The sequence below is a fragment of the Schistocerca serialis genome, chromosome 2 (genome assembly GCF_023864345.2).
Source record: "Schistocerca serialis cubense isolate TAMUIC-IGC-003099 chromosome 2, iqSchSeri2.2, whole genome shotgun sequence".
In the NCBI taxonomy this organism is placed as follows: Eukaryota; Metazoa; Arthropoda; class Insecta; order Orthoptera; family Acrididae; genus Schistocerca; species Schistocerca serialis.
In genome coordinates, this window is record NC_064639.1 from 290,291,352 (window position 1) to 290,304,948 (window position 13,597).

Sequence of the window (13,597 nt, forward strand, 5' to 3'; positions counted from 1 at the left end):
GTACTTTTTGGAAAGTGTCTGCAATTGTTAGATTAATTATAGTGGAAACTGTGATAATAGAGGACTCATCTCATTGGATGTTTAAGCAGTGTACGGTTCAAGGAAGTAGCAGATGCATAACATAGGCTGTGTGTGAGAATTTTTAAATAGAGTTTCAGAGCAACTATAGAAAGAAACTCTACCACAATCTGAACGAGCTAAGCTTAACAATAGTATTTATGTACCAAATAACAAAATGGACAATCATGACGTAAAATTTCCAATCAAACAACCATTTATTTTCGTTATTAAACATTATGATATGTTTCTCAGTAATCTGGGTTACAAATATTCTTTTAAGAGATTTACAGATTGTACAACATTACAACTAAAAGTGCTCATAAACAATATAAGTGTGAGTTGGGCACTCATACTTTTCGATTTATTTTTACAATGCATTAACCTCGCTCAATATCTTTTGGGGTTCTAACTCACATGTTTTACACAGTGCACAAGATTTGTGTGCTGTTGGTAATGCCCACTGCCGTAGTGAGTGCTGTTTAAAGCTGTCAGGCGTCATTTACTTAAATACTTTTAAGAAATCCTACCTTCAGAACTGCAAATGTGTTAGTATATACAATTTTAAGAGAGATATTAAGCTCGTGAATACCATGAAGATAAAAATCATAGATCAAATCACAAGATTTATCTGGAAGTTCACCGTTAAATTATAGTTATTCGACAAAAAATTGTCATAAATGGCTTCCTCTTTCATATCTTATTCCCCAAACGCTCGACAAATAAGTACACAAATATTAGAAACACTTTTATTAATATATTCTGCTGCAAGCAGGTTGATATCTAGTTAGTGAACTGACAGTACCAGTATTAGTATAAAATTCATTTTCAAAAATGAGACATAACAAAATTTATTGTGAAATTATGTCAAGGGATCACAGTATAAAATCTGTTTAGAAATATGAAACTTCAAAGGTTTGGTTATTAGAAAATAGAACAGATGTTTTCGTTTCAGGGAACTGATTTCATAATGCTTGTAAACTTTATGCAAATTTAAGCGATGTCAGTTTAAATCGAATTTGTGTAAAATATAAGTAACATGTTCATAGGAAAAGAAACTACAGTACAGGATTACTAATGTTTATAAAACGAAAATTCTTATAAAGAATTATGAAATACAATATATAGATACATATGCATAACTGCAACTATTGTGAATCAGTTACACAAGGCAGACTTACAGGAACAGCTACAGTAGACTTAACGCATCTGCATCACAACTCTGTAGCAGTACTAACTAAGGAGTATCTTTATGTGTATTTCCAGTCTCTTTGCAACCTATCGAGCTAGACCAGTGTTTGGACAAACACAAAATTTTTGGTACAATTTAAAATTCAGCAATTTATCCATCATTAGTTAGAAATTCTGTGAAAAAATTGAATGAATTTACTTTGTTGTATATAACACAAAGGTTTGGTTGTGATATATTAGCAGAAATAATGACAGTAATGATTACAGTTTATGAGATTCTCAGTGACTAATTACAGCAGTCAAGCAATACGTTACTCAAGTTTTAGGTAAATGTTTGGTTCTGGACATCAACTTGAAACATGTTCCTTCTGTAGCATAATGTATAGTGTGTTAAAGAATAATAATTTCCTTAGACATTAACAGTGGATCAGTATGGACCTTGTACTAGTTACTTGAAGCACTTTAAAAAGCGTCTGGAATTTATGATACTGTTTGTCACTTTTTTTGTAATGTGAGTTATTGTGTTCAGATCATTTAATTTCACATATTAAGAAATAATATTTTACAAAAAATAGCAAAAACATTTTCACAAATATGATCGTGTAATAATGCTAAAACCTGCTAAGTTTTCACAGATTTTATAAGAAGTGCTGGCAAAAGATTTGCAAGTAATGCAGTGCATACAGAACAAGTTTACTCAACTGAGCAAGAAGAATACATGACTGGGAACAGTGTTAATTGACGCCATGGGCAACCTAAGCGGTAAGTGTAAGTAAATTAGTTTATGATCAAAGAACAGACTGGAATATTGAAATCTTCTCACAGCATAGTATCTATGTTTTCGCAATTATGAAGCAATGTTACACTGAAAATTTGATTATTCTTATTTTGAAATCTCACTGTTCATAAATGCATGTAATTTATGTCTGATGGTTCCATCGCAGAGCTGCAGTAATTCCTGTTCACAGTGCAGATGATATAACAAAATACATCGTTATGGACGCAAACTGTTGTAAACATCAGATGAGAGATCCACTGAATCAACACCTAAGGCGACGTTATGAGGACATACAGAACTTCACTTCATTAAGATACTGCTGCATTCAGTGCTGTTTCGCGTTTCTCTTCTACGTTATTTGTTTCAGACACTATAAATATAATTTTTGCCGTATTATTATTTATTTTGTGAGCGACAGGTACTCTCATTGTATAACCATCAGAATTTCATGCTGAAAGGTTTTCGTTAGTATACACGTTCTATCTGTGAGAGGACATTAACTTCTTGTGTTGCGTAGTGATAGATATGACCGAACACACTTAAGGTGCAAAATACACAGATGTTATTCATATTCTACTTTCGTTTACAGGCGTCACGGAGTTCGTGCTAAGGTACATCACCAATTTCTTTACGCTGTCAACAGAATTCAACTTTTTGAATAATTACAAAATGCTCCTCTTCATAACTATCCAACACAGTTTCCACAAGCAGCTATCATCAGAAGCACAATAAAGTTATTAGCATATACTAATGACGCTACTGTGCATAGTGCGAGGCAACGACAACGTGTTGTGTTTCAAGGGGATTGACAATTGTAGTTTGTTCTTCTAGATGTAACCCATGTAGAAACAAGTCTAAATAATTTATTTTTGGCTTGAAAAAATACCACTGTTCTCCTGTCTGAGGGAAACTCGTGGTGAGCTTAAATACAGGGTAATGGAAGAACAGATGTTATTGCTGCAATTTTAAATACTCACACGTAGAAACTATAATGAAAGATTATATACTAAAAGTATGTAGTATGAGTTTTGGATGCAGTTAGGATGATTAAAATATTCGATCTGTGGCAGTGACCTCGTAATATTGAAATGTGACGTATCTTTTAAAATAATGTAGTTCCGTTTAGCAATACCTTCGCTTCTATTAAAATAATCAACACTTCCATATTGGTCATATATTTCTGAATTGGCACACACGTTTAACAAACTACTCTTACATTGAGTTTTGCCTTAACATGTGCTAAACTATTTACATAACGAAGTCTGTCTACAAATAAACTTTAGTAATTTTCAACATTACTTTGTTCCCACGCATGTGGTACCTGCGGTATTAAGAACAGTTACAAATAACTTTTATGTACAGTGTTTTCTAAGTAGAGGCTATAATCTATTGTAGCATTGTTGATTGTCCTTCTGTTCAGCACTTACGAAAAGGTTGTCCATGCGCTCGCAAATGAGCATCAGAGAGAGAAAAGTAAATAAACCATTTTAGTTATAAGCACTGTGTTACATCTGCACTCGTTGTTTCAAGAGTTGACATCAGCACAGCAGGGAGAAGATGCTGAGGAGTACCAAGGCCCAGCAGACTGCATTTCCTGTGAATAGAGTTGGTGATTGTCATATATGTAACACACTTAAACATAGACAAATTATGGTCATTCAGGACTAGTACAAGATTTTATACTGCCATGCATTATACTTAAAGCTACTTTCATTGCTTCCATGGGAAGGTCGTACACTTAGCCGTTTGATTGGCAGAGTGATGGTTTGACATTGTTATGGGACATACATAAAAAGACTGTTTTGTTCCTTTGGTGGCGTAAGAAAAACTAGAAGGAAGCAAAACAAAAGAAAGTGGCATTACGGTTTAACGTGTTGTCAATTAAAAGTTCTTTAACAAAGGAAAAGGAATTCGGATCATGCATGAATTGGATATTAAACATATCACAACCACATTAAAGGAATCATTCTGTCATTTGAATTACGTAACTTGAGAAATTTTTTAAATGTTTAAGTTGATTTCCTGGTACAGATATTTAATCTGGTGTCCAGATCCAACAGCATGAAGTTTGAATTCATAGCTAGATTACAATATTTTAAGTGACTGACTCTGAAGTACAAATACATTTTGGTTACTTTCAGTATTCTCTCTGTGTTAATGTTAAATTATAACCTATTGTCTGTATTAGTGTGATGTTAATGTTCAACAAGCTATTGACTGAAAATTATTATTTAATTTTTCCTCCATCCTAGTTTAGTATTACGCACGCCGGCCGCTGTGGCCGAGCAGTTTTAGGCGCTTCAGTCCGCAAACGCGCTGCTGCTACGGTCGCCGGTTCGAATCCTGCCTCTTGCCTGGATGTGGGTGATGTCCTTACGTTAGTTAGGTTTAAGTAGTTCTAAGTCTAGGGGACTGATGACCTCAGATGTTAAGCCCCATAGTGCTAAGAGCCATTTGAACCATTTTTTCTTACGCACATTTTGGTTATTGTTATGTCGATTTGGAGTCTGGGAGGGTCCAGTGTGCAAGGAGCAAAACTGTAAATGATGTTTAATTACAATTGTCCCGTATTCTGACAAGAAATAATAATGGTGAAAACTAAAAAAAGTTTTATAAGGATATGATCGGAAATAAAAAGACCTTGGGTTATGACCTACAGGTCTTTCTTCACCAGTAATTTCTGAACGAGAAATTAATATCAGTAATCGTTAACCCTACCACTGCGGAAATAAATTTGCTGTACGTTATAGACGATGGGAAAACATACCATTTTCTGTACCTGGTATGACGGCACATAATTGAAACGTATAATGAACGATGTATTGCTCCAGAAGACGGAGTATTATTGTCTCAGCGTCAAATTCACCTTGGTGGTTAAGGGGAGTTTTAAGGTTGTTGGAATATAGAATGTACATGGGACCAAATCCACAACCAGTTGGGTGTGTTCACCTGTGTTTCTGATACTTCGACAAGGAGCACTGAAGGACGTATAAGATAGCAAACATCAGATGGCAGATGGTACGCCTCCTGCGGCGTCAATAGACGGACAGCTATTGTAACACTCGATCATCGAAATATCACCAAAACTGTGAAACTTCGTTTTTAGTTTTGGTAAAGACTATGTTCTCTAACACGAAAACATTCTTTTAAATCCCCTAGTACTTAATTCTAGCCTCGATAAAAATCGCATGGACGCTGGTTTTACTCATTAAAAGAGCTCGTTGTTTTACTACTCTACAAAACCATTAGGTGACGTGCACATCCGTCCCAGACTCAATTCTTCATCTAATCAGTCTCATTTTCAATTCACTCCAAGCTGCCATCACTTGAAACAGCAGTGTTGAGCTCTTCACTACCCACCTAAATTTAAAACAACTGGGCATTTGGCGAACAAGGCATTGTAATGGAACTACATCATTACGATTAATTCGTTATAACGTCTTATGATATTTTGAAGATTCAGACGTAGTGGGCAGACGAAAGGGTTCACTTAAATGCATAACGTGACGTAACAGGTAAATAATGCTTTGCACAGAAGAAAAACGTTATTATTTGATCATCGAAAAGAGGAGAAATGGTGGCGTAAAGTTCCTGATTAACAAGACTTTGCTTCAGTGAGGTCGACTGAATAATAGACTTCTCTGCAGTGTGTCATGGAGTGAGCAAATGCGGCACTGACGGGCCAATTAGTTCGGCGACCCCATTGGCGGTGTTGGAGAGAAGAAGACCATGCGACTGCTTTCTCTCGTCATAGGTCACAATCGTGACACCACAAACAACCAACACTGTCAAAATATAACCTGAAGATAGCACTCTCATACACTGCGAGAAAATGGACCTCTGTGCACAGGGAATAAAATCATTTTCGATTAGTCTGCTGAATGAACGTTTTGGGGGTCCATCTAACAACTAAGGCTTTCACTACTGGTATTTGAGTCTCTGGCGAATTTTGTTTTATAGGCATTAAGCTTTGGTCTACGCTGTGATTTCATTCGTAGATCACGGTGGTTCACGAAAGTCAACATCGCGCACTGATGTCTCGCTGCAATCCGCAACGACCAATGGAGGCGTTCCTGGAGATACTCCCTGTGCCATCACATAGAGTTCTATATAGAGGCGAGCACAGAGTCACTCTGACCCAGTTGGTGATCTCTGATGAAGCAGCCAATATCATCTAGTTAGATTACGACTGTTACTCAAGTTTCAGATGGATCTGTGCTTTTGTAAATGATGAACTTGTACGTATAATTGTGTGCAAAAGGTGATTTTTTACTGTCAAAGACAGAAGTAAGTGTTCGACACTCTCCTGGACTATTTAAAGTTAAATGTTTCAAATGGCTCTGAGCACTATGGGACTTAACGTCTGAGATCATCATTCCCCTAGAACTTAGAACTACTTAAACCTAACTAACTAAGGACATCACACAAATCCATGCCCGATGCAGGATTCGAACCTGCTACCGTAGCGGTTCCGCGGTTCCTGACTGTAGCGCCTAGAACCGCTCGACCACCCCGGCCGGCTATATAAAGTCAAGTACGTCTTTTTATCCTCCTTGTAATAAAGTTAATTGCTGTCTCAGGTGTTGTAGCCCGATAAGCCATCTCCCTGGCCAATCAAAGAACCTTCAGATATGACCGGACGATCGTAATTTCGTCAAGTCATAACACATGACATATTTCTCTGATTAATGAGTCGTCTTCCAATACTTGGGAAACCACCAGGGGCTAAAACGACTCAGAATGCAGCTGCAATCTCCAACAAGGTCCGCAACATACGTCGGCGCGGTTGCGCGACTTCAGCCATCGGTCTCATGACGTCACGAACCAAACGTTGCGTGCATACGTATGAACAGCTCGGATTGCTGAGCTTGTTTGAGGTTGTAACTACTTTCTGAGCCGTTATGGCCTCTGACGATGTCTCCAGCATTAGAAACCGAAACCTCGGGCTGAGAAATACGTCTTGGATCACTGCCTAATGCCCGCTGAACAAAATTCACAAGTGACCTAGTTGTCCGAAAACTAACAGTGATATACGACCCCTCCTTGAATGCCTGTTTATGTCGCTGACAGTAGACTCCTCGCAGCCCTGGTTGCACTGTTTACGAAGTGACTCGGCACACCTGCATATCAAAAACAATGCTTTTACCAGGGACACGTTTGGCGTCTAATCTGAAGGCCAGCATACAGGAACACGTTACATACATTCCACCGGAAATGCTGCGACCTTTACGATGCAGCGTCTCGTCGGTTCTTTGGTGGTGACATTGAACAAACTGTGTAAGCATTGGTTAATAATATCAACAGAATGACTTTCTCCCTTCTTTGTACCTTTCTGATCCACGTCCTGTTCATAATCAATTACATATGGAAATATTTATATACCTCTTTCTTGCGTTCACAGCGCCAAATTTCCACCTGGTGGCCAAAATTGGAACTAATTGTTTTTCAACGCAAATCGGTTCCGCATTAAAGCATTAGTATATCTATCAAGCATCACTACCGTACAACAATTACAGCCCACACTGGACCTCTGTCTGCAGCTATACTTCAATTACAATGCCCTGGTATATCAACAGTCAGTGTTAAAATTACGAACGGAGGCATTCCATACACCGTGGACTACACACTTTAGGAAGGACAAGGAACGGGTGTTCGGACCTCATGAGGTGTTACATGAGGAAGCCACAGTTGCTTCCGCCTGGTGATCGGGAGATGTGGCGCTTCCCCATACATGAAAATGAAATTAATTACCAGTCTTTTCTGTTGGAAAAGATCAACATAGGGAACCTTCTTCCGCAATGTATTACTGCATCTATCTAGTATAATACCGTAAAATGTCCCTTACGTGAAGTTGCATCTGGAGGGCTACGTTACATTAACTGAAAGAGTAAACCCTATCAATCTGCAATCGATATTCCAGTAGTTGTTCAAGTAGGGGCCTCCTTGCCTCCCATCTTCCACAATTGCTTCGTTATTGACATTGGAATTCATCTTCATAGTTTGCAAATCCTAACATGCTATTTTAATCAGTGAAATTCAGTGTGCCTTTTGGAATGCTTCTACAGTCACCACAATAATGTTCCAAGATTTTAAAAATTGGAATGCCAACTTTCTGAGCCATTATGGCCTCTGACGATGTCTCCAGCATTAGAAGCCGAAACCTCGGGCTGAGAAATACGTCTTGGATCACTGCCTAATGCCCGCTGAACAAAATTAACAAGTGACCTAGTTGTCCCAAAACCAACAGCTATATACGACCCCTTCTTGAAAGCCTGTTATGTCGCTGACAGTAGACTCCTCCAGCCCTGGTTGCACTGTTTACGAAGTGACTCGGCACACCTGCAGACAGACACACGTACCTCTGGCGCTGCTGGTCGGTCTCGGCTTGGCGGGAGAGCTCTCCTCCTCGTCGAGGAAGTAGTAGGTCGCGTTGAAGCCAGTGCCGTCCAGCCGGTCGTTCGAGCGGAAGGTCAGCCTGAAGAATTTGCGGTCAGACTCGATGTCGAACTCCTTCAGCTGGCCGCAGTATCTCGAGTACTTTCGGTCGCGCGCCATGAAGTTGGAGAACTCGACGTAATCACTGGCGGAAGATGCTTCGCACCTGCAACAGTGCAGTTAGTGAGATGAAACGAATGGCAGAGCATGTACATAACTGATTGTTCAGCGTCACCACTGTATGGAAGAAGAATTCTGCACAAAGTAATGCACGATGTGTTCTACCGATTTATGACCTACTAACTGTACCCGACGACACATTATTGTGACACTGTGTGGTTGGACGAAAAAGAAAGAAATGTGTATGAGAACTGGATATTTGTCCTAATCTCCTTCTGCCCCCTCCCCCTCCTCGTCTCTGTCCATCTCCTCCTCTCCCTCTCTTTATCATCTCATCCTCCTTCCCCCCTATCACCTCCTCCCCCTCTCTCTGTCCATCTTCCCCACCCTCTTATAGCCTCCCCAGTGCTATATTACGAAAAGACTTAAAAAACAGTATTTATAAAGAAGAGACATTTAAAAATTGAATAATATATTTTTATCATGTAGCCGTAAAATAATAATTTCCCTGTGTAAGTTTCGAGTGTAAAGAAATATAACAAAATTATCTAAAGAGACGACAAGATACGCTCTTTTGTTAATTTTTAGTCGTCTTCACTTCTTCTCTTGTCTTGGTTGTGTGTAGACGGACATCTTGCAAGTGCTGGCAAATGTAAGCATATTTGTACGAATTAAGCAGATAATATATTGATTTAATATCATTGTTCACTTTTAATTTGTAAGCGGTGATCCCGATTTCATGTCCGCCTTCCTTGAATTAACCTGCAGTCAAGTAATTTACAGTTCAACAATCGCAGCGGCCGATGCAGCCAACGGCGCCATTACGTGGCGATATTAACTTATAAAAAATTAGCAGAAGCGAAAAAACTCGCTCACTATTAACGTAATACACATTTATCTCCACAGCCGCACGAAGTTGCAGAAAATACGTAGCTTTAAGATTCTTATTTTCACTACCATAGCCGACAGCCAGAGCCAGGACTCCAACTACGAGGCAATGGTTAACGGAGGTAAGAAAAAATACTGTCGCGCGTGTGTGGGCCGCAATTGTAATTAATAACTAAAGATCTTTTGCTTTAAAGTGAGCTGACTAGCCGAGGAAATTAATATGAAAAGCTTACTACATTGTTCAGCTTTTCATGTTTTAAGATTCAGCGAGTCTAACATTCATTAACGTAACAAATAATTTAAGATTAATATTGTTAAAAAAGTGAACTTCACAAAAGCATGTAATCGTAAATCAAAATTGAATGAAATATCATTTTTATCAAGGCCCAACACGTAAGTCGGCAACAATCAAAATAATAATAATAAATTAAATTACGACGGCCGACGGACGCGAGACCTTCTACATCCATCTCTTCCTAACCCCTCTCTCTGACCATCTCCCTTTTCCTCCTACGTCCATTTCCCCCAGCCCTCTCTCGATATCTCGCCTCCCCCCCCCCCCTTCTGACGTCTAGCTTGTTTATTGTTATTGGCAATTGCGATTCTTTCGTACTATTCTAACCACAAGTCGATAAGCCAGAAACACAACTTTACTGTTTTCTGTGAAAGCTGTCTGCGAGGAGGAAAACAAAACAGCACATTTTGTCTATACAATTTATGTTTAAAAATAGTCCGCCCCGATAGCTGAGTGATCAGCGTGACGGATTGCCATCCTACCGGCCCGGGTTCTGTTCCCTACTGGGTCGAGGATTTTATCCGCTCAGGGACTGGGTGTTGTGTTGTCTTCATCATCATTTCATCCCCATCCGGCGCGCAGGTCGCCCAATGTGGCGTCGAATGTAATAAGACCTGCACCAAGGCGCCGGACCTGCCCACTATGGGACCCCCGGCCAATGACGCCAAACTCTCATTACCATTTCCTTGTTTAAAATATAGACAGTTAGAAAGAATATTTATGGGAGAAACAATTTCTCTGATTAGCTTTTCTACATCTGTCGTGTGGATGTGGATGCGGGACGGGAGCTGATCCATAGCTCGTAGAACAAGCATATCATGAGCTGTAATTCTTCCTAAAGCAAGCGTCTAAAGTGGCTGCCTGAATAATACAAAGTGTTAGAAGGAATTATGGGTCTTGGTATCCTTTTTCTAACAATTTACTCAGTGGTTTAAATATCCCACTATCATAGTTAAAACTGGCAGCGACAAAGGAAACACAACTGCACATTATTAAGACAAAGCACAGCACATCGTTTTCTTCTAATAGTTAAATGTTATTAGCTAAAATCTCGAAAAGTTCTTGATGAACTTCCAGAATGAGATTTTCACTCTGCAGCGGAGTGTGCGCTGATATGAAACTTCCTGGCAGATTAAAACTGTGTGCCGGACGAGACTCGAACTCGGGACCTTTGCCTTTCGCGGGCAAGTGCTCTACCATCTGAGCTACCGAAGCACGACTCACGCCCGGAACTCACAGCTTTACTTCTGCCAGTATCTCGTCTCCTACCTTCCGAACTTTACAGAAGTTCTCCTGCGAACCTTGCAGAACTAGCACTCCAGAAAGAAAGGATACAGCGGAGACATGGCTTAGCCACAGCCTGGGGGATGTTTCCAGAATGAGATTTTCACTCTGCAGCGGAGTGTGCGCTGATATGAAACTTCCTGGCAGATTAAAACTGTGTGCCCGACCGAGACTAGAACTCGGGACCTTTGCCTTTCGCGGGCAAGTGCTCTACCATCTGAGCTACCGAAGTACGACTCACGCCCGGTACTCACAGCTTTACTTCTGCCAGTACCTCGTCTCCTACATTCCAAACTTTACAGAAGCTCTCCTGCGAACCTTGCGGAACTAGCACTCATGAAAGAAAGGATATTCCGGAGACATGGCTTAGCCACAGCCTTGGGGATGTTTCCAGAATGAGATTTTCACTCTGCGGCGGAGTGTGCGCTGATATGAAACTTCCTGGCAGATTAAAACTGTGTGCCGGACCGAGACTCGAACTCGGGACCTTTGCCTTTCGCGGACAAGTGCTCTACTTACTTCAAATTTTAAACGACACTTTATTATACATTGAGAGAGACAGAGACTAGATACTGTTGAAACTACAATGTGCAGGCTTTCTTTTTAAAAAAATCGTCTACGAGAAAGAAAATGCTCTTCTGTGCTCTAGTCAATATACACAAGTATATAAAACCTAGAGCCCGTCTGAACGTGCTTTGGATTATCACGTAATATTTTAAGTAAATCGGAGAAGAACATTACGAGATTTTTGATAATACTGCTTCCTCTTTGTATATTACATATACATACACTTAAAAAAAAAAAAAAAAAAAAAAAACAACGCACAAAAGCAATTATCGAATGCAGCAGAGATCTGCGGAAGTAACGTACATGTACAGACAAACACATGATTACAAGATTACAATTTCAGAAAACATGGACGATTTATTCAAGAGAAAAAGATTCACAAACTGAGCCAGTCAATAAGGCATTGGTTCATCTCTGGCCATTATGCAAGCTGTTATTCGGCTTGGCATTGATTGACTGAGGGATATCGTGCCAAATTATGCGCAATTGGCGCATTAGATCTGCGAAATCACTAGTTGGTTGAAGGACCCTACCCATAAAGCTCTAAACGTTCTCAATTGGTGAGAGGTCCGGTGACCTCGCTGGCCAAGATAAGACAAGCAGCGGGCGGGCATTATCTTGCTGAATTGTAGGCCCAGGGTGGCTTTCCAGGAAGGGCAACAAAATGGGGAGTACAATATCGTCGACGTACCGCCGTGCTGAAAGGTTGCCACAGATAACAACCAAAGTGGTCCTGTTATGGAAAGAAATGCCATCTGAGCCATGTCGCGAATCGGCGTACTGCGCCAGGCTTTCTTGTGCGTTTATCTTCGCGTTGTGGGCGTCCACGGGCGGCTTCTAAAAACTCGTTTACGCTGAGGCAACGTCTTGCAACATTGTGGCATGCTACGGAAACCCTGAGTGTGCCGTCTTGTAGCATCTACATCTACATGTACATCTACATTTATACTCCGCAAGCCACCCAACGGTGTGTGTCGGAGGGCACTTTACGTGCCACTGTCATTACCTCCCTTTCCTGTTCCAGTCGCGTATGGTTCGCGGGAAGAACGACTGTCTGAAAGCCTCCGTGCGCGCTCTAATCGCTCTAATTTTACATTCGTGATCTCCTCGGGAGGTATAAGTAGGGGGAAGCAATATATTCGATACCTCATCCAGAAACGCACCCTCTCGAAACCTGGCGAGCAAGCTACACCGCGATGCAGAGCGCCTCTCTTGCAGAGTCTGCCACTTGAGTTTATTAAACATCTCCGTAACGCTATCACGGTTACCAAATAACACTGTGACGAAACGCGCCGCTCTTCTTTGGATCTTCTCTATCTCCTCCGTCAGACCGATCTGGTACGGATCCCACACTGATGAGCAATACTCAAGTATAGGCCGAACGAGTGTTTTGTAAGCCACCTCCTTTGTTGACGGACTACATTTTCTAAGCACTCTCCTAATGAATCTCAACCTGGTACCCGCCTTACCAACAATTAATTTTATATGATCATTCCACTTAAAATCGTTCCGCACGCATACTCCCAGATATTTTACAGAAGTAACTGCTACCAGTGTTTGTTCCGCTATCATATAATCATACAATAAAGGATCCTTTTTTTCTATGTATTCGCAATACATTACATTTGTCTATGTTTAGGGTCAGTTGCCACTCCCTGCACCAAGTGCCTATCCGCTGCAGATCTTCCTGCATTTCGCTACAATTTTCTAATGCTGCAACTTCTCTGTATACTACAGCATCATCCGCGAAAAGCCGCATGGAACTTCCGACACTATCTACTAGGTCATTTATATATATTGTGAAAAGCAATGGTCCCATAACACTCCCCTGTGGCACACCAGAGGTTACTTTAACGTCTGTAGACGTCTCTCCATTGATAACAACATGCTGTGTTCTGTTTGCTAAAAACTCTTCAACCCGGCTGGTCTGATATTCCGTAGGCTCTTACTTTGTTTATCAGGTGACAGTGCGGAACTGTATC

The 13,597-nt window shown here is 40.5% G+C and overlaps 1 protein-coding gene across 1 annotated transcript in view; it reads right to left on the reverse strand.

The window, feature by feature from the left end:
* Positions 1-1,035: 1,035 nt before the first annotated feature.
* LOC126455916 (suppressor of lurcher protein 1-like) overlaps positions 1,036-13,597 on the reverse strand; it is a 170,056-nt gene continuing 157,494 nt past the window's right edge. Inside the window, exons 5-6 of the mRNA XM_050091673.1 lie at positions 8,386-8,627; positions 1,036-3,620 (exon numbers count right to left, since the gene is read on the reverse strand). Of these exons, the coding sequence (XP_049947630.1) occupies positions 3,565-3,620; positions 8,386-8,627 (298 nt within the window). The 3' untranslated portion in view covers positions 1,036-3,564. The remainder of the gene's footprint in view (positions 3,621-8,385; positions 8,628-13,597) is intronic.